The following is a 26,752-nucleotide window of genomic DNA, read 5'->3' on the forward strand; positions in this document are numbered from 1 at the left end:
GTTTGACTCATTGCGTCCCTGATTATGGGGAACATCATCATCCTCCTCCTCGTGACGCTCCTCTTATCCGACTCCTCCCCAACCGGAGCGGATTGTAAAGATGGCGTCCATCATGGAGGGGCCGCTCAGCAAGTGGACCAACGTTATGAAAGGTTGGCAGTACCGCTGGTTCGTGTTGGACTACAATGCCGGTCTACTCTCGTACTACACGGTGCGTTCATGTCTGCAGTTTGTAAATGTTGAAATGGTCCGTTAAAGGAAGAGGACGCTGTTTTTTTAGACCAAAGTGGCATAAAGGCCTTGATGTGTTTGTCAGGAGTTAGGAGTCTCAGCTGGCACTAACAAGGCGGGTCTCTGTGATGACAGACCCTGACGTTGGCCAATAGAAACTCACCATGAATACCAACTGACGAATTAAATGACAGTGTTGTGTCTACACTTCCGCTAATGTTAACAGCTAGCTGGCGAAGCTAAATCTTGATAAATTAGCAGGCTCGCTGAAACGATGTTATGAAAAGATCTGGTGAGAGGGACTATGGTTTATGAAAGGTGCTGACAAGAAATGTGTGCATGCTTGTTTAATATTAGTCTGACACTGCTAGGTTTGCTAGCAGAAATAGCTCAGACACCGCAGGAGACAGAAGTGCTGAGAGTTAATTTAAATAGATTCAGTGATAATAAATTCACTTTACTCTCAGTAATTAATTTAGACAATATCGAGAGAGAACCAGAAAATAAGCTGTCAGACTTATTGGTAGAAAAGAAACTTATTTAAGGCCATTAAAAACGTGAACTGAATTTCGTAAGTCTGAAGATGATTTCATGTTAAACCTGATGAGCGCACAATAAATACTGTAGGTGTCACAAACATTTTTCTTTTGTAACTTTTTTTTCACATGCTAGAGATTTCCAGATTTGAAGCTTCAAAATAAAAGGAAGAACCCAAAAATACCTGATGAGCCAGGCATCACACATTAACATTTCAAACATGGGCTTCAGATATAAACACCAACACAGTTTGTCTTTCATATCAGATGTTAAAACATCAGATAAAAATTAATGGCTGCAGAGAAAAAGTAAAGAGAACATTTATAGAAATTTAGAGGAGCCAAGAGATTAGTATTTATCTTTCAAATGGATCAAATAATCTACCAATGATTATTTATTAAATTAAAATTAAAATTGTAAATTGTACAATTGAGTAATTTATCCAACCATCTGCTTGTTTCATTGTCACAAATGTAAGGATTGGCAGCAGTGTTTGTAAAACCAAACAAAAAAAAAAAAACCCAATACGATATAGCACATTGTATTTAAAATATTACTAATGAGACAAGGCAAGTTTTAATTGTATAGCACATTTCAACAACAAAGCAATTCAAAATGCTTCAGACAAGACATCATGATGGAGGAAAGAAAGAAATATTTAAATAGAACATTTTAAATTCAGTAATACAAACAATTCACAATAAGATGGAAGAACCATTTGAACCTTCCTTGGCGTTTTTACTCCCTCCTTCAGATCCCAGATTTAAAGGACTTGTGTAAGATTTCCCCCTGTATCCTGAAAATATGAATTCTTTAGTCTGACATTTTGTAGACAGAAAGTACTCAGTCGGCTAACGAGCCATATGAAATTGTTGGTTTAATGGTCCTAATGTATGAGAAGAGTCATTCTCAGTTTGACTTTATAAGGATCTATCATGGAGCACACGTGATTAGGTAATGAAAGTATTTTGGTTCTGTGCAAGTAGTACTGTATGACTTCAGACTTAGGGCTCAAATCAATATTAAGATTAATTGAACATTTTACCTCGATTACAATCATTGAATGATTCATTTTGTGCCCTCATAGTTTACTGACATGCTCTCTACTGTAAATATGCTCAACCCTTAAAGCTGGGATATTGTTTCTAATGAAAGAGTGAATATCTGATATTTTGTGGTTATTCATCGAATATTTCCAACTGAAATCATAGCGTTGCTTGTCATGTGACTGCCCTGAAAATAATCGTCATGGGCAAGATTACATCGATTAGAGATAATGAATGTCTGTTTGGATTAATTACCCAGCCATATTCAGGCCCCTCCTCCTCTGTTTTTTATATTGTTGATGAAAGCACCGCTGCATTCAAGTCCAAAACACAGGGCAGAGACGCACTGGCTCCAGTTGGGTCAAATTGCCTGTCGATAAAAATAGACAACATCCTACAGGACGACCTGACTGTTACTTTATATGCAGTTGTTCTTGTGTACACTTTAATTTAGGGCTGGCACAATCGCTTCAAAGTGACAAACACTTCGAACTTTTATGATTAAATACTAATCACAAACATCTCAAGGCACTTTTAACTTGTCCTCGTTTTAAGCTCAAAGCTGTTACGAACACTGATTTCAGATGGTATTCTCCCAGTCACAGCACAGTAACATGAGCCTAAAAGGCCTAAAAAAAAAAAAAAAAAGTCATGCTGCTTTTTTTTTTTTTATCAGGGTAATATGTTGAAATATGCATCCACTCATATAGCTAAACATGTTTAAATCCCTCCACCAGACCTGACCTGACATACTAATACTGTATACTAATACTCTGATGTTTGTTGTTTATTTCCAGTCAAAGGACAAGATGATGAGAGGATCCAGAAGAGGCTGTGTGCGACTCAGGGTAAGATCATAACTGTTGACACTGCTATTTTTTTCTTTTCTTTTTTTTAAATCTCAAGAATGTGTTCAAGGTATTTTCGTCCAGAGTGCAGTCAAAAACATCCAGCGTACGTTGGCTTTCTCCACGTGTATACAGCTGATGTGGTTTCCTATACAGCATTGTAAAGTGATCATCACATGTGAATCCTAAAGGGCCAGTTTGTAAGATTTCATGTTTTCCTGCTGCCTTGTTCACCTCTCCTTTTCAAAGCTCTCAAAGTGAAGGCTCTTCCAGCGTTTTCAGTGGTGATGAGTGACCTCTAGATGGCAGCAGCTGCACTCATGTCATGGTGCTTCTCTTCTTACAAAGACAGAAATACATGATTCCTCATGCTTATAGGATGTTCAAACCACACATTTGTTTCGACAGAAACAACACCTATGTCTCCTAAAAATCTTTTCAGATCTTAACTGCTTGTTTGGCCAAGTTCAAAGAGTCTAAGTGGGATGGGGCCTTTCAGCTGTCCAGCTCAATTAAACTGCTTCTATTGCTTTTATTCTTTCGATGATCTAGTTAATGCATCATATGTGTTTGTTGTGTATAATATGTATAGCTAATACCTCCCACTGATAATTGTGATCTCCCTTTTAATCTTCATGAATATTTCTCACATCTCTTGTTACAGCTTCTTGCCCCTTTTAGTTTTTTTCTCTCTTTTAATTGCTTTCATCCTCTTTCTTCTTGGTCTCGACCGAGTTGTCTGGTTACCTGCGTGTTTGGGTTCTGGTATTAATCAGGTTTTTGTTTGGCTTCTGTTGCTGATTAGGTTCTGTTGTTATTGGTTGGGTGTCTCATCCGGTGGTTGCTTTATTGTCGTTCCCCCCCCCCCCCCCCCCCCCCCCCCTTTTAGTGACGCATGCGGCACTCATTTAATTCATGAAATGGAAAATTGGTAGAGTAAGTTTTCCTGTTATTTCTCATATTCGATGTGGTGAAAATGTATTTTTACACCATCACTACTGTGTGAGGTCAAAAGGTGCAGCAGAGAGTCCTGGGAATGTGTCTCACGAAAGGGAGGAGGTGAAACTCTCTGAAAGAGGATCCGGTGACAAATGTGGACACGTAGTCATGTGTTAGAGGTGGAACAATGTGAAACCATGCATCGTGATATCAGTCTGTAAACAATAAAGCAGGAAGCTGGAACCGAATCTCAACCAAGGACGTTTCTTCAATTTAAGAGCCGTTGAATTATTATTTCATTCTTAATAACTTTATTGAAATGATGTAGTTTTGTTTTTTACACTCCGATAAATACGGGGAGAAGTCTCTTTGGTATGATGGAATCGACACGTTTGATATAATATATCGCTATATCTCTAAACACGCTCTACATTTTTAAATAAAAAATAATAGTTAAACAATAAAATGTTTTAAAAAAAAAGAAGTCTGTTCATGATGTTAAAGACAATCTGCTTCTATCAAACACTGTCTGAATTTTTAGTAAATCTCTCTGCTGAAAGTTTCAGTTCCACATCAAACAGTTTCCCACAGTCTGCTCTCTGTGCTCCTGCTGAACACGACATGCCTCGTCTTGTTCTGCTTATTAGCGTGGCACTAACCTCAGTCACCTGTCATGTTATCCAGCCCTGCAGTGCAATACCTGCTCCCTATGTCCCAAAGTAAAACACCAGATCTGTGAAGAAGAATGAACCTAGTGCATGAGCTGTTTGTTTTGGTGACTGTGTGAAAGAAAGGCTGAACTTTTTTTTTTTTTTTTTTTTGAGTCCGTACTTTCTGGTCAGCACAAAGCAATTACCTTCTTCAGAAAGTCTTCGGCGGAGCAAAGCCAGCTCAGAGCTATATCAGCGTTAAAGATGCTGACTGGTTTCAACCTGTCATGATCAAGGCTGGCTTTGAGCTCACTCTTCTTCACTGGATGCTATCACTATATCAATAATTCAGTGGGAATAATCTTTATCCTGTAGCAGAAGGAGATGTGGACAGATGCACATGAGCACAGTGATTTCTAATAAGTCAAACAATGAGCTCAAATCAGATCCTGTTGCAGCTGTAGAGCTGTTTTGATATTCACGATGGTGTTTATCACTTTCCTTTTGGGACATTTTCATTTCAAGAGCTTGTGCACAAAATACAACAGTAACATGAGGAGTTTATTCCTGATTTTAAGAAAAGAAACTTTTGAAAGAATGTATTTTTGGGGGCCATGTGAGACTGCAGATCAAATCCGATGCCAAGTGTTTGACTCTGGGTAAAATATTCATCTCTGCTACTTACTAAAAAAATATCTTTTCTAGAAAATAAGAGGATGGTTTAAAGTGTGAAGGGGCTCAGCCAATCAGATCTCTTTTGTGACATTTTTAATAGTTCAAGCTCACTGAGAGTATTTTTCATTAAAGGTGGTATATCTATTCAAATTTCTTGTTCTAGGATGTTGCAGTGTGACATATTTCATGCAGCTCCTGTAGTTGTTGTTTTTTTTTAACTTGCAGGTTTGTTGTGAGTCACACGCCCTGTTTCTGTTGCTAGGAGCTAATGCCCCAGCTAGCCAGTAGGCTGTTTTTCTGCGGTCGTCTTTCTCCCGTTTGCTGCGAGCTGCAGGTCCCTTGTGCCTTTTTCTCTCCACCCTTCACTGCCTCTCTCTCCTCCTCCTCTCTCCCAAATCCCACCTCCTCCTCCTCCTCTCCCCTCCCTTTAGCAATCCCATGTTCCAAAAGGCTCTTCTCGGTGTATGAGAGAGAAACACAGATTGATTGTGTGAAATGAACACAACAAGGTAAGAAGGGATGGAGCTTGTGGAGGGGAGAGAGTGTCGCACTAAGATGGAAAACTGACAAAAAGAGGGAGAGAGAGAGAGAGTAGGAACATGTGGCAGGCATGAGGATAGAAATGGAAAGTGGAGTATGACGTGTCCCCCTCTCTCCTTTTGCTCAGGGAGCTGTGATCGGCATCGATGACGAGGACGACAGCACATTCACCATCACTGTGGACCAGAAGACTTTTCATTTCCAAGGTAAGACGGGACGCTTCGAACGTCGTCCTCTTCATTCACCCTCTTTAACCCCGGCTGTCTTTCTCTGTGATCCAATCCTACTGTCCATTCGCTCTCTCTCTCTCCCTCTCTCTTTCTCTCTCTCTCTCTCTCTCTCCCCCTCAGACTCTTTCTCTCTCGCCCCTCTTCCCCTCCCCACCTTTTAAAGACTTGGATCGGTCTCCTCTAATACCACGAGCACATGCACATCCTCACAATGTTAGAGCCGGTGGCTAGCATCAGAGCTTTTTCTCTGTTCCTGCAGAGCTCTGTGAAGTGGGATTGACAGGGGGTTTTTTTGGTTTTTTTTTACTTTAATAAGCTTTGCTCCTCTGTAAGCTACACAGATTCATCTGCGACAGAAAGAGCAAGAAAGATTTTTATTTTATTTATTTTTTTCTTTCCCGTAAGTCCACAATTCAGCCTGCCTGGGGCTGAGGAGAAGGTTTGCTGCTTGTGAGTCGCTGCAGTTGAGCCTCTGGGAATAATGAGGGAATACTGCTGAGCTGGAAGCTGAGCTCAGGTCTCTGCCGCTTCTTCGACCTTCGCTACATCACCGCTGCAGCTACTGCTGCTGCTGCTGCTGCTGCTCACTTTTCTACAACCATTCACTTCATAGGGACAGGATTGGCTGCATCGCCCCCCCCTCCCGCTCTGCCAACTCTTCCCTCTTTTTTGACAGGGAGCTGCCCCGTCCAGTTTTTTACTCTATCACACCACCAGGTCTTTAACTTACCTCCTCTACCTGTCCTTCATCGTTCTTGTTCCATTTGTCCATCTGTATCCACCCCACGTCAACCCTCAGTTCCCCCTTTACCCTCCGCCACTTGCACATCCTCCGTTCACCTCCTTTTCTTGAGGGTCACCAGCCACAGTCCATGGGCTCCGTGCCCCTCACACCTCCTCCATGCCCTCTCCCATGTCTGTGTTCCGAAGCTGTATGCTGTGGTTCTACAAACGCAAGGGTAAGGCGAAAAACCGTGCACGTCTCATGGTCCGCATGCATGCCAGTCCTGGGCAGAGAAGGATGGCGACGAGGCGTTTGTTTGTTTGCCTTCTGGGATGTGCTGTCAGGGTGGAGCAGTTTGTTCTGAAGCGCTCGTTTATATATATATGTGTTTGTTATTATGGTTCAAGGACAGTTCAGAATAAAGTCTGTCGGCTTAGAGGAAATGTTAAGGAGGGAAATGCAGTGTCGCATGTTGTTCAAAGGAGGTGTGCTATTTGTCAAGTGATGTTTGTTGTTACTGGTTTTTGTCCCGTTTGTCACTTAAAAAGAGCTCGTTTGTCCCGGCCCTGATTTATCCCTGGACTTTCTGTACCACGCTTAATCCTTGAGATCTGCGGCGGTGCCTGGATGTGCTTAAAGTGCATCGATTAGAGCAGCTGTCAGTTTGACATGTTCTGTTCTTCATGATACCACGAGTCCAAAATTATACTCGGCTCAAATTTGTCAAATTAAGAGCAACATTCAGAAATACTCATTCATGTGATCATTTATGAAAGGGAGTATGAACTTGCATTACACAACAACATAAATACCCAACATATTGCAATACATCCTATTTCATAAATTAATATAAATACATTATATTAGTTCTTAACATCCTGCCCTATCATGAGCAAAACTTTTTTGTTTTAGCTAAATGTTCTGTAGTATTTCCTTTCAGGAGTTTTTTGGGGCAACATGTCACCCTTGGTATCTTTATTTTCTTTTTGGTGTTTTTTTGCGTACGTGCTTATGAGCAAAACATCGGGGGTTTTTTTCTCCTGAGGCACATCTACTCTCAAGGTTCCCTGATGGATCTCGTTACCGTCTCATGTTTCACGTTCACTGGAGGAATGGTCAGAAAATAATCCCGTAATGTGTGCTGAACGCAGGATGGACTAAGCAGCTGTTAGCTCGGATTTGAAAGGATGCACAGGATGTTGAGCAGGAGGAGATTTCTCTTAGGTTGTAAAACGATCCCGCGACCACCAGCGTGTGATCAGTTGGTCTCCAAGGATTTCTTTGTATGTATATAGTGTATAAACGTGTTTCTAATGTGTTGGTTCATCATTTTGGACTTTTCCAAGAACTCACAGTTTGAGAGTTATAGTTCAGACGCAGCCACTGAGCTAGCTCTCTACAGTCTTTTCTATTTAGAGAAGCATCCATTATTTATCAGACCCTTTCCCCCGGCGGTGCATCAGAGTTGCCTGAGAGCCCTTTCCCCCCCCCCCCTCCTCTTTCTACAGTAGATATCAATCTACTTCCTCTCTGTCAGGCCATCCTGACTGCCCATAGCATCAGGCTAGGATGAGAGACTCTATGCATACCGTCCCAGTGGTCCTACATCACCTGGACATCACCTGCCTGTCTGTCCTCATCCTTGTTTTAATATCCCACCTCACTCATTGTTGTACTCAAATATTTCATCAGCTTTTCCTCACACGACAGAGCGGAGGAGACGGAAGCGGGGAGGGATGAATAATTCACAGAGGCCTTTTGGAGGAAGAAGGACCAGCTTCGTGGGGAGGGGCCACTGAGCATTTCAAAGAGGAACACGTTGCAAATGTGTACACAGTCACACGCATGGGAGGGAGGGGAGGGGGGGGGGGTCTCTTGGTTTCATATGCAGTACCAGAGCTATTGGGGCAGAACGTGTTTTCTGTTCGTCAGGATGTAGAGAGTAGCACGTTTGTGTCGTCTGTGATGATCTCAAGTGATGCAGCAGCCGGCTGTTGCTTAACACCCAAACTTGCTCTGCTGTTCAGCAGAAGTTCATGGTGCATCTCCCTGTCGTGTTTGTTGAAAGATATTTGATTTATTTACTTACTAATATGGATGTTGTAAAACGTGACAGGCTGCTAAATGATCAGTTACTTCCTTTTCAAAATCAAAATGCTTCCAGGTTCTTCCTTAAAATACACTTTTCACATGGATTTAAGCCTTACGCTCATAAAACTACAAAAGAAGAACATTAATCCAACAATAAAGTCTATTAATAATACTATATTTCACATGGAAGTTGGCCACTTCATCTGTGAGGGGAACGTGTCAGTATTAACTTTGTTTACAAATGCCAAAAAAAAAAAAGGTTTTAAAACACAGCTGAATTTAAAGGCACGTTGACAAACGTCCTACACAAATAATTTGACAAAGACTTCCGGCAGAGTTTTGTTTTCCTCCAAAATGTATAGAAGAGAAGCAAATGGATCACTGCAATCCAGTGAGACTCTCCAGAACATAAATGTAGATGTGCTTTATTTATACAGCCCTTTACAACAATCCTTTCGGCGAACCAAAGTGCTTTACAACAAGTCAAATCACATAGACGTGTCAGAGCTCTCAATACAAAGGTGCGTCTATGATTGCCTCCTAATGTTTTTTTTTTTTTTTTTTGGAATGTATGACTTCGATCATACCTCAGCTTCTCTTTGGTGTAAAAAGATCCCCTTTAAATATTTTGTATACGAGTGTGTCATTGTACTTTCAAGGTTGTGTGTGTGTGTGTGTGTGTGTGTTTATTGGTGTGAGGTGCCTTTCCTTCTCTTTAGTGCTTGTTCCTCTGAGAGCCTGGAGATCACAGTGATATGCTTTAGTTAGGGCCTGTCTGCTTCCTGTGTTTGGACTGTATTTAGCAGCAGAGGCTGTGATGCAACCTTACAGGCTGAAAGTAAAGTACCTCCTCAGAGTGTTTCCTGAATGGGACTTAAAGGTGCTTTGACAGCACATAAAAAAATCAAAAAAAAATCCAGGAAATAATCTTTATTCCAATCTCCTATTAGAGCAGTCCACACAAACATGCGTCCATATGTTTAACCCTTAAAGAGCATTTTGTTCCGTTTTGACTCCTTATGATAAAGTCTGAGCATCACTGGCTTACTAACACACACTCGTACCTGCTGTACTTCACTGGAGTTACAGAGCTGTACATTGTACCCATGCAGATCGTCTGGTGTCCTTTCCCTTTCGATTTGGCCCGACCTCCTCCTCCTCCTTTCCAACCTCTCAAAGGGTCAGATAACTCACTGTTTGTTCAAATATGTAACTCTGGAGCTAAACAAAGGAGCTATCTGTGAGATGACCTGCCAGCCACTGTCATGGCTTGTGGTGCGTTGCCTCATGTGATTTGGCCAACTGGCGAACACAGGTCAACGTTACAGATGTGTTGAGCCTGCGTCTACCTGAAGCTTGAACCTGTGCATTTAAATCATGCTTTACTGGTGAGCTGCAGCTCGGGCCGAAGATGGAACTTTGCAGCTTGGTTTATACATTTCCAGTATTTGTTTTGGTCTTACTCTCCCAAGTCATGAATAGAGCTAAATAATATGAGCCGCAGTAATCTGTTCCTCTGGAGAGTCTGTTTGGCTGAGGGGAAAGTGAGAGGGCAGTGGGGCGCTGTCTGAGTGGATTGGCCTGATCCTCTTCTGCCTTTTAATGTCTTTAAAAGCTTTTCTGCCGTCGCGCTGCTCAGCCTCTGTGCTAGCACAGCCGTTCATCTGCTCTCCTGTCTTGTTACCGGCTCTATGAAAAATGACTCTTGCACACCATATAGTGGAAGGCACACATCTTATCAAGTTTTTCTTTTTTGACTGAGGCCCATGTGCACAGTTAAGCAGACATAAAAGAGCTCTTTCTGCATCCTTTTAAATGTTAGCACCTTTCTGTAAAACATCTATGAAAACATGTGGGACTTGTATACACGCTGCATCCTGACCAGGCCTGTCCGTGTGTATTTGTGCCATTGGCATTTAGAAACGTATGTGTGTGTCAGTCTGTGTGTTGGCTCACTGTTTAATGTCAATGTCACAGTCTGTTTGTTCTCTGTCTTTGCTCTTAGGGTGCAGCATTGCACAGCACCCTTTTCACACACTGTTACCAAAAACTACATTTTCAAGACAAAGGAATCAGTGCTGCATCCCCACACACACACTTCTTTTAACTCTTCACTTTCATAAAAAATATTCAATCAAATAAAATATGGATCCAGTATGACTTCTTCTGGTATTCTTTTATGTTTGGCTTGATCCCTATCAGACATGGGTCCATGGACACGAGGCTGAAGACTTGTTTTCATGTTCAAACAGAACAGAAAATGTCAGCAGTGTTAGTATTACTCTAATGAAGATCTGCTATATGCAGTTAGTAAGGCCTATTCGCTGATCACGTGACACATGTAAAAATCAGTTAAAGTATTATTTTATTGTAATAATAATAAATGTTATTTAGAAGGGCCTTTCAGGACACATTTAGAGAAACAACAATGGATAAAATCTGCATCCAGTAGAATCAATTAAATGTAGGAGAGTGGGTGTAATTATAGTTTAAAGTGAGTAGGTGGTCTGTTACAGAGGGGGTTGGAGTCTGGATGAACAGGAGGTCAGAGAGGAGGCTGGAAGCATGGAGTTTGGTTTACTGGACGGGTCGAGCTGGAGGTCACCCGGGAGGGAAGCAGTGGAAAAGTAGATTTAATTTATGAAAGATACTGCACACGGGAGGAGGTAGGTGATGAAGAGAAGGGGCCCCAGGACAGATCCCTGGGGCCCCAGGATAGATCCCTGGGGCCCACCTGGAGTGACTGGGGAGGGCTGAGATTTGAAGGTTTTCAGCTGTATGAACTGAGCGAGGGAGATAAGAGATAATGATTAAAAACACAACATTAGAGATTTACAGGTGTCAGTTGAGTTGAGGTAGGGAGTTTGGTGACTGGAAAGTTGTATTGAGCAGTGAGAACAGGGTTTTGGTGTTTCATTCATTGGACATGATTAAGGCAGAGTAACAGTTAGATTTGATTTAAGCAATGTAGTGTATTATATGGGTTTTACTTTATAGATAGAGAGATCAGTTTTTTATCGAGTGGCATACATCATCGACCTTTAGCTTTCATTTTAGGATAAGGTAATACAGTTCAATACTACTTTTGTATTTATTAAAACAGCCCTGTGTTACACTCTTGTATTTCATGTAAAGATAACCTGTTTGAAGTTGATTTGGGGCTGTAGTAGTGCTAAATGGCGGCTTCATTTTACCAGCTCTCAGACTTGCCCAAAAGTCATATTCCTATTATTTGACATTTTTACCAATCTGTCTCTCTGGTAATAAGCTGTAAGACAACACTCGTGTTTGTCTTACACAAAGCTAAAATCAGGAGACACTGACCGAGTTTTAACAGAACTTTTTAGGCATTTTCTGCTCTTGTGTTTTCATCCACTTTGCCAGACAACTGTCAGTCTGCAACTGACTCCACCTCGACGTTACTGAACATTCACTTCTCTCCCTGTCTGAATGCTAAGATTAGCTGTAGCTAATTAGCTATTATCTGACTGTAATTTCGTATTTAACACATACTGTATGTTTGAGTTTGGTCTGTATTTGTAAAAAGCATATCCCTCCCAATGCATGAAAAGCCTCTGCTGTAAGACGCCTGAAACACCTTTTACTTTGAGTTACTTCATTTTCACTCGACAAGTTATCCTGCATCTGATCCTGGCTCTTTAATATCTGATTCGATTGTCTCCTCTGTGCTTCTGGGTCCGTCTGCTTCAGCTGTAAAGCACATTATTGTCCTCACTGATTTCTCAAAAGGTCTACTCTGTGGTTGTCATGTTTTTGAAGTTGAATTTATGACGATGGTATTTAAGCTTAACGCAGAATAAAGACATTTTTAACAAATAATGTCCGGTAGAATACCCAGCATCCATCACTGTGTCCCTGGTGCTCATGTCATCTCAGTGTTGTGTCTTGCTGCCATTTAGTGTGTAACGAGAGTGTCACGGCTACTGATGGTGTCTGCATGAAAGGAAAAAAAACCCCATGGCTTACAGGGTGTGTTTGTTTGTATTTCTGCCCTCAGCCCGAGATGCAGACGAGCGGGAGAAGTGGATCCACGCCTTAGAGGGAACTATCCTCCGTCACACCCTCCAACTCAGAGTATGTAACCAGGCACTTTATGTTTGTATGTCTGTTTGTGAGTGTGTGTGTGTCCACATCTGTGTCTCCAATCTTTTTTAAGGGACAAAGGAAAAAAAAAGTCGTTGTGCTGTAGGGCTTTTTTTTGGAGGGGGGGGGGGGGGGGGGGGGGTCAAGATACATGGCGTTTCACTGTTTACTTTCTGCTGTCTTAAGTAAACATGCTGGTGTTTCTCATACCTGAGCCGCTCACTGGTGGAGATAACGTCTGGAAGTGGACAGCGGAGCTATTTTGGAAAACAGTGAAGCGTGGCGAGGTGCATCAAAGCTTTCATTTCTGGATCTTTATCGCACCTCGTGTTGCAAAACAAAGTGCATCACGTGCTTCACGACACCACAACACAATGCAAGGACTAACAGTGCCAGGACCTCGTTTCTCAGGTCTTCTTCTCTGTTTATATTCTCAGCTTGTTTTTACACATCGGAACAGTCGAGTCAGTGAAGAGTAGTTTGCAGCATAAACAGAAATAACAGTGACAATCGCACCAACATAAATTGAGGATGTTATGGCAACATGTGGCTTTTTTGGACTGGTGTCAGAACCAGGGAAATTATTTTAGACAAACAGCGATCTCATTGGTTTACTGCTGACTTCTTGACAGTCTTTTAATTTCTACCTTTCTTCGAGTATTTTAGACTCTCTGTCTGTTTTGTTTGTGCTCGTCCTGCCCTCCAGTTGTTTTCTTCCTAGCCAACCTTATTTCCTGCTCTCAACCCGTAAAGTGAACCGTCCTCCTTTCCACCCTCCTATCCTCCACGTCCAGTTCCTTCCACTCTTCTCCTCCCCCTTTTTTCAACCTCATGACCAACATTCTGCTATGCTCTCTCTCCCTCCCACCTTCTTCCTGACTCCCTCCCTCCCTCCCTCCCTCCCTCCCTCGCCCCTGTGGCAAATCCTTGTGACGTGCTACGTCTGCCTGCACACACACACACACACACACTCACTCTTGCAGTGTTAGCGCCCTGCTGTCGTAACATCATGTGACCCGGCAGTGACAAATCCGAAACCTGCTTGCTTGATCAACCGAACATCTGCCTCTGCAGCCTCAGCCAATCAGAGTGGCTGTTAATGTGTGTCCCTGTGAGGACTTGCTGCTGCTTTGTGTGTTTTCTCTTCTGCCTGCGTGAGAGGAAGTGTGCCTTTCCTGCCAGGGGAGGGTCTTGGATTATCTCAGCCTCGGTCTGCTTTCATACCAAACGCTCAGCTGCTGCCGAAGGATATACTGTAGCCACACTGGCTGCTCAGCTAACTCACAGACTGGAGGCTGCTGGAGTTTATATTGTCCCACTGCTGTAGCAACTAAGCGGAGGAGATAGTTTTCAGTGTGTGTGTGAATGGGAGGAGGGAGGAGGAAGCCAAACTTGACTAAAGCCGTTAGTTTGTGTCTTTGAGGAGATAAAGACGGAGAGAGCAGGATAAAACGGTCTTGTGTCAGGCTACATGGCCTGATGGGAGAGATATACAAGGTGTAACGCAGCATGTCCATTGGAGCGAGGCACCCTGTAAGTAAACACTCAAAATCTCTTTCTCACACACACACACACACACACACAAACAAACGCCACTGCACCACAGCAAGGAGAACTTATACGGCTGCAGTGCGCTGCTGGGGCAGCAGCATTTTAAAGTGGGACACGCTGCGTGGAAAGACAAATAGAAACAGGGGAAGGGGGGTGAGAGGGCAGTGATGTTTGTAGAGTCTCGGGCGGTGGGTTGAGTTTGTGGGCGTTTCTGTGTCAGACTTTGCAGGCCGTTAAATATTCTCACAATGTCACAGTGACACACACACACACACAGGGACACACGGTCTGCGGGACGGAGCGCGAGAGAAGGTGCGGAGGTTTTTGGGAAGCACAGACGATGTGAGGAGAAGTGTGACATGCTGGCTTCTGAACCAACACCCTCTTCTGACTTACCGTTTCCAAACTTTTGTCTGAAGTAAGTGTGTTGACAAATCACCAGCCACCAAGTTCACGAGGTCGTCATCAGGGCTCCGTCTTATTTGTCAGCCCTGTTTAGTTCTTGAGATGTCAGCTTCAGTTTCCTGTGAGATCAAACGTGAAGAATAACCTGAACGAGACGAAGAGGAGCATAACGTCATGGCGTAAATATTTAGAAAAGTGTCTAACTTTGTCATCAAGACTTTTATAGTGGTATTGCACAGATCTGTTTGGGTGTTGTACTCCGTTTGTTAAAAGGTGTTTGTGTTGTTTTGTAAATGCTGTTGTATAAGAATAGTGAGGTCAATAAGTTCATCACCACTTGAACCAGAGTGTGGATCTCATAACTGTACTATGAGTCCACGATCCTTAATAACATTAACTCTTCTTCAGGTTTTGTTGTCATCTTTTTTCCCCGTGTTCATCCAGAATGATGTTTGTCCAGTGTAACGTGAGTAGGCATTACACACAGGGAGGTTTGCTCACACTGACACAGGACATGGACGTGCACTTTGAGTGTTTTGTTGGATTTTAGCTCAGGCCCTCACCTGGCCAGCTATATCCCGTGCTCGTGCCTCTGTTGGAAGAACCTTTGATCCTCTTCAGGAAGTTTGGCCAGGTTAACTGCAGACTGCCTTGCTCACTCAGACTTTGTTCTCTATAAAGGTAGTATGTTTGTTGCTGTTTAATGGCTTTTCTTCACATTCCTGTGAGGGCTTCTGTATCGGGCAGAAAAGCTTCCACAGACTCAGGAGGACACAGCATGAGACGCAGCAAATCCAAAGCAGCGAAATCCCCCAAAACGGTTTGATTAGAGCTTGATCCACTTTGATTCTTACAGATGTTTTCAGATGAACTGCTCCCTATGCTTTCCCTCTGTTTGGAGGTGTCGCTCTGTGATCTTTCAGGCTGTGTTAAATCCTGTGGTGGTCATCCTAATGTTCATCTGGCTTAACTGAGAGGAGTAATTTGTGATGTGTTGAGTTTCCTCGATGTAGACGGGCTTCACATTATGATTACTGTATTTGTTTTGTATTTGGGAGTTCTTGTCTGTCTGGACATTTATCTGCACCCGTCTCCTGTTTCTGGTTGTGTCACATTCAAACTGTGACACTGAGTTGTTCTCGGTTTTGGTGAGTTCAGTCAAATAGAGACAGATGCTTCCAGTCTATCCTTCCAGTCCTGTGGTAATTACCTTCTAATGGACATTTTACAATGAGACACATCATGGCGTTATGTCATGTGCTTGAGTTTCCTTCTGTATGAAGTCTGCATTTCTGATCCTGATGTGGCTAGTCAGTGAGCTAATTAACAAACAATGAATTTAAGTGCACCAAAAAAAAACCATTGACATACCTGCAGATTTAACAGTGACTCAATTTTCTCCAGACTCAAGTCGCTTGATTCAGTTTTGTTTAATCCTGAAATCCACAGTCAGACAGACAGACAGACAGACAGACAGACAGAACCTGCAGGCCTTTCATGTCGGCTAGCCGTCAAACAATTGTATTCACATCTCTCCCAGTACAGTACACTGCTGGAAGATTCTCCTGCACTGTTGATGTTTCTGTCGCCCATTTTGTGTCACCCTATACAAAGCTTACCTGGCTGTGAGGAGACTATGACGGGCTCTTTTTTTTTTTTTTTTTTTTTTTTTTTTTTTTTTTTCCTATTATGAATAGTTAATGGCTGTGTTTTTACTTTGAATATGCAAATCTTGCTCAGTGTTTGGTTTGGGTATAGGACTGCACTCATATTCTGCTGTGTTTGATTTGCAGGAGGCTGAGACAGGATTTGTCCCCAGTGTTCAAGACTTTGATAAGAAGTTAGCAGAAGCTGACGCCTACCTACAGATTCTGATTGACCAGTTAAAGGTAGGACTTGATGGGGCATCACCTATTCTACACACACACATTTATATATATATATAATTTTTATTTTTTTTGTACACTTTGAGTAGATTGAGGAAATGTAGGCCCGTCTGCCACTAGCTTAAGTACTGAGCTAAAATCAAGGGGTAATATTCAAGGAGATCCAAACAGATAGTCATTTGCTAAAATCAAGAATTTCAGTTGGCCCTACGTTTTTCTATATTTTTATTTAATACGAAGGCATGACTTGCATTTTCCTTTATTCTTCTCTTTTTCCTTGCTGATCGGCTCCCCTCTTCGAAAGCAGAAGTTATCATAAATAAGCTTTGTGGTAGAATTTGATGAAGCAGAAAACCACCTATTTAAAAAAAAAAACAGCAGCATCCTGTCAAAGTCAAAACACCTTAACGAAAACGCTGCAGTAGTCCTCCCTGTCCCCTGTGTCCTGGTGACCAACTCACAGCGCCACCTCATTATTTCGAACCACGTCATCTGATCTGAGTCACCTTCTGAACATATATCAACTCTCTTCTCCCCTTTTTTCTCTTGCCTTCTTCTCGGTTTCTCACAGCTGTTTGATGAGAAGATCAAGGACTGCAAAGAGGATGAATCACGCAGAGTGAGTACCAGCAGTGCTGCTCCGGCCCTGTGTTTCTGCTCTCTGCTCGCCTGCCCTTCATGCCATTAGAGCCCAGGCTAACAGCAGGGAGAGGCAGGCAGGGGCCCCGAGAGGATACCTGTGGGCTGGTGCAGATGTGTAATGTGTCGCTTTTCAATCTTATGCCAACATTAGGAAAAAAAACCCTCCTCAGCAAAGATGGGTTCAAACAAAAGGGTTCCACATCATATCATATTAACTGTGACAGCGTCTGTACAGATTAACTTTTTGTTCAGCCATGTAACAAACTAACAGGCCAGCTGATCTGAGAACTGTGTATTCATTATTGATATAAGTGCTAAATATTTCCTCTCCTCATAATAATATCCCAGAGCATTTTCTTCAAATGTCTTCTCAAACACAAAGTACTTGACTTCATTCATGTTGAACACAAATCCACAACAGGTCACATTTGAAGTGCAGTGAATAGACAAAGAATATATCCCAGTAAAGATCTTTATTGATTTGGGTTTTATCCTACTTTAAGCAGCTTTTATTTAAAAAATAAATAAAACATTTTGGAAAACCCTTCCCTCCATTAAACCAGTTAACAGGAAGTTTGAGTCCTCAGTACCTTGAGTCACACCCTCCAAGCTCACGGTTCAGTTTCAGGTGCTCTGAGTGAGAGACTGTGTGATTCACTTATTCCCTGACCAATAATGTTGCTCTTTGGTCACTCTGAATTGATCTCGACAGTAGGAGAAATAGTCTTGTAAATTTCCATAGAAAAACACAGCTGTTGTCACCTAGACATCGTCCTCATGACGTTTTCTCCCAGCTGTGCTTTGTTTGCTCTTAAACCAGTTGCATCAGCACTTCTGCTTCTGACCTTTGTATTTGTAACTTCTGAATTTAACAGCCTCTTTTCCTTTTCTTTCCTACAGAAGATTGAAAATTTGAAAGAGACGACTTGTGTAAGTCTGAACTTCACACATGCCCCTTCTTGTCTTTGAGTTGTTTGAGTCATCTCCTTATAATTAATTTCTATTTCTTTCTTCTTCTTCCAGAGCATGGTAGAATCCATTAAGCACTGTATTGTACTGCTGCAAATCGCCAAGGTAAACACAATGTTGGTTCGTTTTTGATGAACCTCTGTGTAGTTTGTCCCTCCCACTTCATCATTACCACAGTTCCAGTGAGACCACGTCGCTGTGTGTCCTGTGCTGCCCTGTGTGTGTCTCTTGGGTAGTTCCCTGCTTACAGTTGCTATCTGGGTCGGTGGTTGATGAGGGTGTTGCCCAGTAATCATTTCATCACATGTTCCATTCAGCTTTAAGGGAAGTGTAGCTACTGTTTGTATTTCATTCAGTTGTTAGGTTGAATGTGTTCGACTCAGAAGTCTTGCACTTTAAAAAAAATATTGGAGGAAACTTAAATGTCTTTATACGAGTGTGATCCTGGCCGTCTTTGACCATGTGATGAAAGGATTACTGCATGTGGCCAAAGTGATGAATATTTTGAACTCCATGTGATGAGAGGGAAGGATCTCATTGCTCTCTATGCCACAGATGCTCAGGATGCTTTATGAAATGATTCTTCAAACCCCCCTACAAAAGTAGTCTAACATTGTCTTTTCAAAATTTTAAGGACCAAAGTAACGAACAGCAACACGCAAACGGACTTATAGTAAGTTTGACGTTCTCCGTCCATGACAGAAAATGAAATCAAAACAACTGCCTACTTTCTCTTCTTGCTTAATTTACTCTCCTCTGTAGAAAACCACTGAAATCAGATCTGTTTAGTGCATGCTCTCTAAACTGGAAATCAACTCTATCTCAAGCTTTTTTTCCCCCTTTTTTCTGCTGACACTTTCCTGAGATTATTATAGTTTATTTTAGTCTTCTGAGAGTTCATTCTTTTATAAACGGTTGGGAATAATTATTTTCTTCATCAGGTTGTAAATGACTGTATGTGTGTCTGCAAACTTTGGAAATGTGCACATTTCGTGGGGCTGCAACTATTTCAATTGTTGATTAATCTGTCAATTATTTTTCAATAGATGGATGAGACGCTGGATCTGTAAAGTGACAGAAAATTATTATTTAAAAAAAACAAAAACAAATTGACATTTTTAATCGCTTGATTTCTGTTTTGCAAACAGTTTTAAGATGAGATAATCAATTCATCAATGGTAGGAAATAAATCGTTGCAGCTCCACATAGATGCAGAATTGGGTGCCATGTATTGAGTGTGTATTTATTTGCATGCCTGAATATTAGAGACTGTTGCACTTCACTCAATAATTAGAGTCAACTAACACACACTGCTTGCTTATTGAGCCATAGAAGACTAATAGGAGCCTTCTGGAGAGCACTTTGAGTGGCAGGTCCCATCTTTATGTGAAGAACCACAGCAGGAGCTTTGCATGTCGTATCCCCAAATGACACCAACGAAGCCTGCAATACACATTTCTAGGTTTCCCTGACGTGTGGCAAGTTGTTTCACACAGTATGACAAATGACGTTGCCATGCAATCTGTCGACATAGACCATAAATAAATGTGTAATATATATTCACTCAACCTTGATTGGTTACATATCATAATAAACACAATGTAAAAAGAAGTTTGTTTAACCAATTTAGCTGTTCAGGAAATGTGAGGATGGAACGAAACAGGACGAAATAGTACTGACACCTTAGATCTGAACTGAGCAAGTGAATATCTAGAAATGTGATGTATGCTTTTGGAAAGTGGTTGGTAATTTGACGTAAACACTTTGTAGGTAATGGACTAACACAGAAGAAGAATCTCATCGAGGGCACACTCCTCATCGGCCTGTACTGCCCTTTATATCTGATTTAATCTCACAATCATTAAGTACTGCATTACGTAGTATTAATAGCACCGCATAAGCTTCACACATCTAGCGTGCACGTTTCTATATGCCGTAAGCTTTATGCTAAAGAAGTATTTGCAGCCTTAGAACGTTATGAAAAACGTCAGTCACGTTGTCCATTTTGCACCATAATGTGGAGTAAATGATAAATGCACTGTGGACCTGCGTCAAGAGTAGCACGTTTGATTGATCTGGTCGAGTGCTGCAGCACTGAGGGAATTACAGCTAAGTGCAGGAATCATATTCAACGAGCACAACAGAAGCCGGTTCAGTGCTGAACTGTGTGTGCTGTGATTGGTTTAGGGTTGCTCTCTATCTTGAGCATCTTCCGCATTAATATAGGAATCCACAAAATGATATACTGATGATGACGCTGCACATTAAGCCGTCACTAAGCACATCTCAAAAACTCCTCTCCTTTGACTGCTTTGGGATTCAGCTTCGGTTTGCAAGGCCACAGGCTGGTACCACAATGACGGACCAAAATGTCTATAACTGGCTATAACCATCGCCTTACAGATGAGGGAAACATTGAGTATTGTGGTGATAGAAAGGTAGGAGCGGAAGAAAGATGCTTTACAATAACAATCAAAATGACAGCATAGACGTGTGTGCGGCAAATTCAGCTTACATTATCCAATCCAGCTTTTGGTTAATAAAAAAAGAGATGGATTAAAAATTGCCAGGTCACAAAAACTCAACAAGATTCCCTCTTTTTCTTTAACTTTCATCTGACATACTCAGTGTTACATTCTGCATTCAAGTTCTGTTGTTGTTATTTGCTATTCTCGTTCAACTCCAGCCCTCTCTCATACCCGTGTTTTCACCCATGCAGACTTGTCTGGTCATATATTGACTCGCTGTAACTGTTCCTGTTAGTCTCACATCAGTTCATTCGCGAAGAGAAAAGCTGTAAGAATCACAGGCAACAGGTCAAGTTTCAATTATAGGTTATAAATAAAATCGATTCGATCTCATTTCAGTGCAAACAGGGCCCTGAGGTTAGCTGTTGTTGAATATAGGTCGATACAGTTTTGCTCCAGCTCATGTTGTCGTTGACGTTCCTGTCCTGTTGGTGATTCTGTCAATGGTACCAGTGACCCAATTTCCTCAAGCTATCATGTTAATTTTTACACATGCTCGTTGTGGTGTGCTGTGTATGATGTTCAGGTTGCTCTGAGGTGGACGTTGACACGGCCTCTGAGTTAAAACAAGTCACACATTTAGCATGCAGCCCAGTGGAGTTAATTAACGCTCCTGTAGACGGGGAGGTAGCTTGGAGTTCAGGAGGCGCTGTTATTTATTGCGTAAGGTTTCTGCTGGTGTCGTTGGTTTCATATCGATTTGATGAGGGGAAACCTGGAATCTTTAGCCTCTCACTCTCCAGGTAACAGAGGAGTGAGACATTGATCTCTTGAGGCTGGGGGGTGAATATTTGATTTCACTGTTCTTGTTGTTTAGTAGGTTAACCATTCAGCTGATAAAAAAAAAAACACGCTCTGAGGTTGGTACCCAACTGCAACTGAATTGTGACGTGCATGAGATGGATGCTCATGACATGCAGGAAATGGTGGTTAGCGGTCTCATTGTGGTTGGCGTGTGCCTGTATTTGCTTTTAGGTGTGGACTGGTCAAATAAGCTACTTGACTTCGACCTGGAAGTTCAAAAAATAACATAGGTATATTTTTTGGTATGGCAATAAACAATATATAGATCAAGTCTAGGTGTAAACTCTGTGTTGCACTTTTAATCTAAAGGTTTACTGTGTGTTAAACAACACTTTAGATATGCTAAGCAGGCAGTGTCGTAAGTGTGTTTTAGTTGGAACTATTGTGTAATATCACTTAAAGAGAGCTGTTCTTGATGTTGACATCAGCTGTTGTTGTTTTTTTTTTTGTTTCCCCCCCAGAGCACCATTAACCCAGTGGATGGGATCTACCAGCCCCCTCTGGACACTCCTGTAGACAACACCACGATGCCAACACAGACCACACTACCCACAGGTTCTAGAAGTTTGCCTTTTGAACATTTCTGACATTGATTTTTAATGTGTGGCTCCATGTGCTTGGTGTGTGGGCGCTAACATCATCATTCTGAGAGGTTGACAACAGCTCCCCCTGTTGGTCACACTTGAACTCCTCGGGCAGACAGATCTGCAACTGAGTTGGTGAAGATGAAACATAAAGAAGTTTAGTCAGGAAGCACTTTAAACAAATCTCTAAGATTATATATCTTTGCACAACAACAATGTTAAATTCTTATGTTTCAGTTTTATATTGAAGACAGAGGGAAGTCAACATTAATGAAGTTCTTTTGCTTATTTTGGTAAAAAAATAAAATAAAAAAAAGAACTTTGAAGCAAATTAATCCAAGTTAAATTCCTGGGTGTTGACATTTTACAGCAAAGTCATTTTGAAAGCTCTTTATTATGGTTCTTGTATATATTTATTAGGGATTGTTTAATTTTTGATGCATTATTTATTGATAAAGTGTTGATTCAGACCTCCGTCCTAATGTTTATAGTTTGACTAAATGTAATACCATCGCTCAGATCTGACTTCATTTTTTGAGCTATTTTGGTCATTAGACTGTGACTTGACAGTTTAGAAATGCTGCAGAAAATGAACCATGCAAAGTAGGCCATTCTAATTTGGGTTTCTTAATTCACTGTGTAATCCTCCTCACTGTCTGTGGCGCCTCAATATTCTCCCATCCTTCTTAGTTTCAGGCTGTGGAGTAGCTTTATTATGAATTAGCTTAATTTTCTGTTTTTCTGTTTCTGACTTGTGTGCTCTTTCTTTCTTTGTAAAGACGCTTCTCAGGTGTGTAAATCAGACCAACGGCCTTCCACGTTACCTGTTGGTCCCGTCATCACAGTGATGGGCAGTCTGCAGACCCCAACTCCCAACAGCACAGGTGAGAGATCATTCCACACATGCAGCCGATGAGCCAAATCAGGACAAAGACAAGGACGGATAATAAGATACTTGAATAATTGTTCTGTTAATTAAAAGGAAAAAAATAATTCAAGGAGCTAAGGAAAATCATTTTTGTAGTGTGAAAAAAAAGAAAAACTCAGAGCTCATTTGGTTGTGATCTTGACCTGGGTCATGTGATCTTCATCACTAGAAGAAGTTTTCATGGAAACATTTCAAAGAGTTAGCTTTTATTTAAGGGTTAACAGTTTATTCATTACCACTGAAACAGTATCATGTAAAACAAAAAAATCCCCACGCTTCATTAAGACTGTTCTGGTGTACTGGATTATATCTGAATTCTTAACCTTAATGAATGAACACTTTATTAATCGACTGCTGATTCAAAGAATCAAGTATGAGCTTGAAATGCCATTTTGTCTTCATTTTTTTCAAAGTGTTTTTTGTTTATAAGCTAATAAAAAAAGAATTCAACTACAGGAGTTAAAGTAATGATGTTATAAATTATTAGTGCTTTCCTCCACACTGAGAGGTGCTTCCAGGAACATAAAGTAAATAAAAAGCAAGTCACGGCACAGGAACATGCCTGTTTGTCTTCAGTGCTGAGGCAGCAGTCTAAAAACGCTGTGCTGTGCACTAAAGTAGAGTGTACTGTCAATACACTCAGCAGAAGAGTCCGTTCATATGTTACTGACGGATTGATGCAACTTTACGCAACCTGCTGGACTGCATGCAGAAATGAATGCTCAAGCTGAGCAACATTATGTTGATTTGATGAAGCTGACATCCACAAAGGTAAAAGGATAACACTGCAACAGATCCTGCATATGACATACTTTCTCTCTCCCTCTCTCTCTCTCTCTCTCTCTCTCTCTCTCTCTCTCTCTCTCTCTCTCTCTCTCTCTCTCTCTCTCTCTCTCTCTCTCTCTCTCTCTGTCTGTCAGGGAGTGTCCCGTCAGGCCCCAGCAGCGGCGTCGCCTCTCCAGCTCACATGCCCCTCCCATTGCACTCGGTGCCAGACTTCTCTTATTCTTCCAGCGAGGACGAGTTCTACGATGCGGATGAGTTCTACCAGAGTAGCATGTCGCCCAAACACTGCTTAGAGTGAGTAAAGAGTCCCTCTGCGCCCCTGCAGCACTGCACACAGTCAATGTAATGCCTTAGAGGCTAAAGGCAGCAGGGTAATAATAACACTCAGCAGCCCTGATGGGAAGAGAATCAAGCTGCTTCATTCTTTATTAACTTATCCCTCCTGCTTCCTGTTTCCTCCTCGCTCCCTTTGTCTGCCCTCAGTCCTTCAGGGCCTCCAGCTGGCTCGTCCCTCTCTAATGAAGAAACAGCTTTGAAAAGACCAGACACCACCGAGTCCCTTAACTCGTCCATGTCCAACGGCACAACAGATGCAGGTAAAAAAAAAAAAGGAAACAACACACACAGATGTACATTGCAACTATTTTTTCAACTTTTGAACCGCACAGGGTTATTATTATTATTATTACATCCTTATTTTTGTCCAGTTACTGGCCCCAGTAGTTTAAATAAGCTCAATCTACTGCAGGAAACGTGATGTTTCCACAGCCATAAGACACTTGTTCTCTGGTCTTGTCTTCAGATCCGTTTGATAGTCACGATGACCGCGACGATGACGGCGAGGGCGAGTCTGTGGAGGAGCACAAGAGTGTCATCATGCATCTTCTCTCCCAAGTTCGTTTGGGCATGGACCTCACCAAGGTAAAGACTCTTGACCAACATAGTACCGTAAATTCCGGACTATAAGCCGCTACTTTTTTCTCACACTTCGAGGACTGCGGCTTCTACTCCAGTGCGGCTAATGCATGGATTTTTTATGGGGGACAATGAGCTTCTGCCGCAAAAACATTTGACTTCGTCACGTCGGATCTTAATATCAGTCATTTTGCGCTTCATGCACGCACCCTCATGATGGAAAACACACGGAGAAATACATATGATGCAGTTTTCAAGTTAAAGGCGATCGAGCTGGCTGTCAAAGAAGCTAACAGAGCTGCTGCACGTTAAGATGACACTGACAGCGACAACAGAGACTGAGGAAGTGAGTAATGAAGTCATTCTGAGGCAGTGAATGGATGGACTTTTTCTTGTGAAATATATTACGGTCATCTTTTTCATCAGCCGTGTTACAGACACCGTCGGCTAGGCTTCGTATTGTAACGGTTCATGTTGTAAAGTCAGTAGTTGATAATGTGTTCATAATTCCGATTATGTGGAGAGTCAGTGAATGCACCAGCGAGAACGTGTTGAGTGGCTGTATGAGAGAACGCTGGGGGAGAGAGTTGGATTGTTACGGCAAGTTATGTGTTGCTCTCTGCTGTAAACGGCGTGGTCACGGCCGACAGTGATCGGGTTATTAAGTTATTATTTGAACGCTCTCGCCGTCCTTTAACGTCCGTACGGACGCTACAGTATTTGCGGATGTTACCGGTAGCCTAGGTCTGTGTAAATAGCTCTTGTTATAGCGTGGACACCTGCGGCTTATAATCAAGTGCGGCTTATATATGTACAAATACATTTATTTACTTATTTTTAGCCGGTGCGGCTTATATCCAGGTGCGCTCAATAGTACGGAATTTACGGTAGTTTGTAGTTGAAGAGCATGAGTTCCTCTGTCTTGGACTTAGTTGTGGCATCTTTTTTTGGGTACTGTCTAGCTTTCTCTTTGCTAAGGGGTCCTTTATGGTTTACCTCCTTAACATTACCTGTGCAGACAGTTTCTTTTAAACAACCCACACAGCTAATTTCTTCTTCTCCATTATTTATTGCAGGTTGTCCTGCCTACCTTCATTCTAGAAAGGAGATCTTTGTTAGAAATGTACGCAGACTTCTTTGCGCATCCTGATCTGTTTGTAAGGTAATGGTCTTCTCCCTCATTGATGCAACAATGATATTATCAGAATGATATTCAAACACATCACAAGCAGAGAAATGTAACTCTTTTGTTTGACTTCCACTAGTATCGCTGAGCAGCCGGAGCCCCGGGAGCGCATGGTTCAAGTGGTAAAGTGGTACCTGTCTGCATTCCATGCAGGGAGGAAAGGCTCAGTGGCCAAAAAACCTTACAACCCCATCCTGGGAGAAGTCTTCTACTGCCACTGGGATCTGCCCAGTGAAACAGAAGAGCCTTCCCTGAACATGATCAGACCAGTAACCCCTCAGGTGAAAACCTCTTATGGTTTAGCATTAAATGTGACAGATTCAGCAATGGATGACAAATATAGTTGAATATTAGTGTGTGTGGTCTTGTTCACGAGTGGGGGGAGGATGGAGCCTGAGATTGACAGGCGGATCAGTGCAGCATCCGCAGTCATGCGGTCGCTGCATCGGTCCGTCGTGACTAGACTGCTAGCCCCGCGACCCGGCCCCGGATAAGCAGCAGAAAATGGATGGATGGATTAGTGTGTGAAAAACAGTGTTCATCCAAATCAAAGCTTGTATGGTGATGAGCACATTGAAACACTTGGTGTAATGTTGTGTTACACAAATTCAGTTGATGAAAGCAGCCGTTAGAATCCCTCTTTCAAACTGTACACAATTTGTTCTTCGTGCGTCAGAACTTCCTGCCTTTTATTAACTGTTTTTAAACTTTTATTTTCATATTTACATATTTCTTACTTTAGTTTCTCATATTTTGACCATGGAAAACCTTCTGCTCTTATTTTTCTATACATCCTCCTCTCTTCCCCTCCTTCTTCCAGGAGACGGTATCAGACGGACCAGTTCCATGGTCTTCAGCCAACAGTGTGCGTTTTGTGGCGGAGCAGGTCTCTCACCACCCACCCAGTATGTGTCGAACCTTCGTCTGAGTATGAACATTACTGTGAAAGCTCA

The 26,752-nt window shown here is 42.0% G+C and overlaps 1 protein-coding gene across 5 annotated transcripts in view; it reads left to right on the plus strand.

Annotated features, from left to right (window-relative positions):
* osbpl9 (oxysterol binding protein-like 9) overlaps positions 1 to 26,752 on the plus strand; it is a 29,488-nt gene continuing 2,736 nt past the window's right edge. The window contains exons 1-17 of one of the 5 annotated variants that reach the window (XM_079349817.1): positions 1 to 211; positions 2,612 to 2,662; positions 5,594 to 5,672; positions 12,530 to 12,606; positions 16,365 to 16,460; positions 17,029 to 17,076; positions 18,000 to 18,029; positions 18,123 to 18,173; positions 18,703 to 18,741; positions 21,862 to 21,955; positions 22,764 to 22,868; positions 23,833 to 23,992; positions 24,182 to 24,294; positions 24,501 to 24,619; positions 25,690 to 25,775; positions 25,879 to 26,080; positions 26,620 to 26,704. In XM_079349817.1, the coding sequence (XP_079205943.1) occupies positions 101 to 211; positions 2,612 to 2,662; positions 5,594 to 5,672; positions 12,530 to 12,606; positions 16,365 to 16,460; positions 17,029 to 17,076; positions 18,000 to 18,029; positions 18,123 to 18,173; positions 18,703 to 18,741; positions 21,862 to 21,955; positions 22,764 to 22,868; positions 23,833 to 23,992; positions 24,182 to 24,294; positions 24,501 to 24,619; positions 25,690 to 25,775; positions 25,879 to 26,080; positions 26,620 to 26,704 (1,546 nt within the window). In that variant the 5' untranslated portion in view covers positions 1 to 100. Of the gene's footprint in view, positions 212 to 473; positions 550 to 2,611; positions 2,663 to 5,593; positions 5,673 to 12,529; positions 12,607 to 13,727; positions 14,149 to 16,364; positions 16,461 to 17,028; positions 17,077 to 17,999; positions 18,030 to 18,122; positions 18,174 to 18,702; positions 18,742 to 21,861; positions 21,956 to 22,763; positions 22,869 to 23,832; positions 23,993 to 24,181; positions 24,295 to 24,500; positions 24,620 to 25,689; positions 25,776 to 25,878; positions 26,081 to 26,619; positions 26,705 to 26,752 lie in introns of those variants that run through there. The other 4 variants (XM_079349820.1, XM_079349819.1, XM_079349818.1 and 1 more) reach the window with 4 other exon arrangements.

This window comes from Symphodus melops (assembly GCF_947650265.1).
Source record: "Symphodus melops genome assembly, chromosome: 8".
Lineage (NCBI taxonomy): Eukaryota > Metazoa > Chordata > Actinopteri > Labriformes > Labridae > Symphodus > Symphodus melops.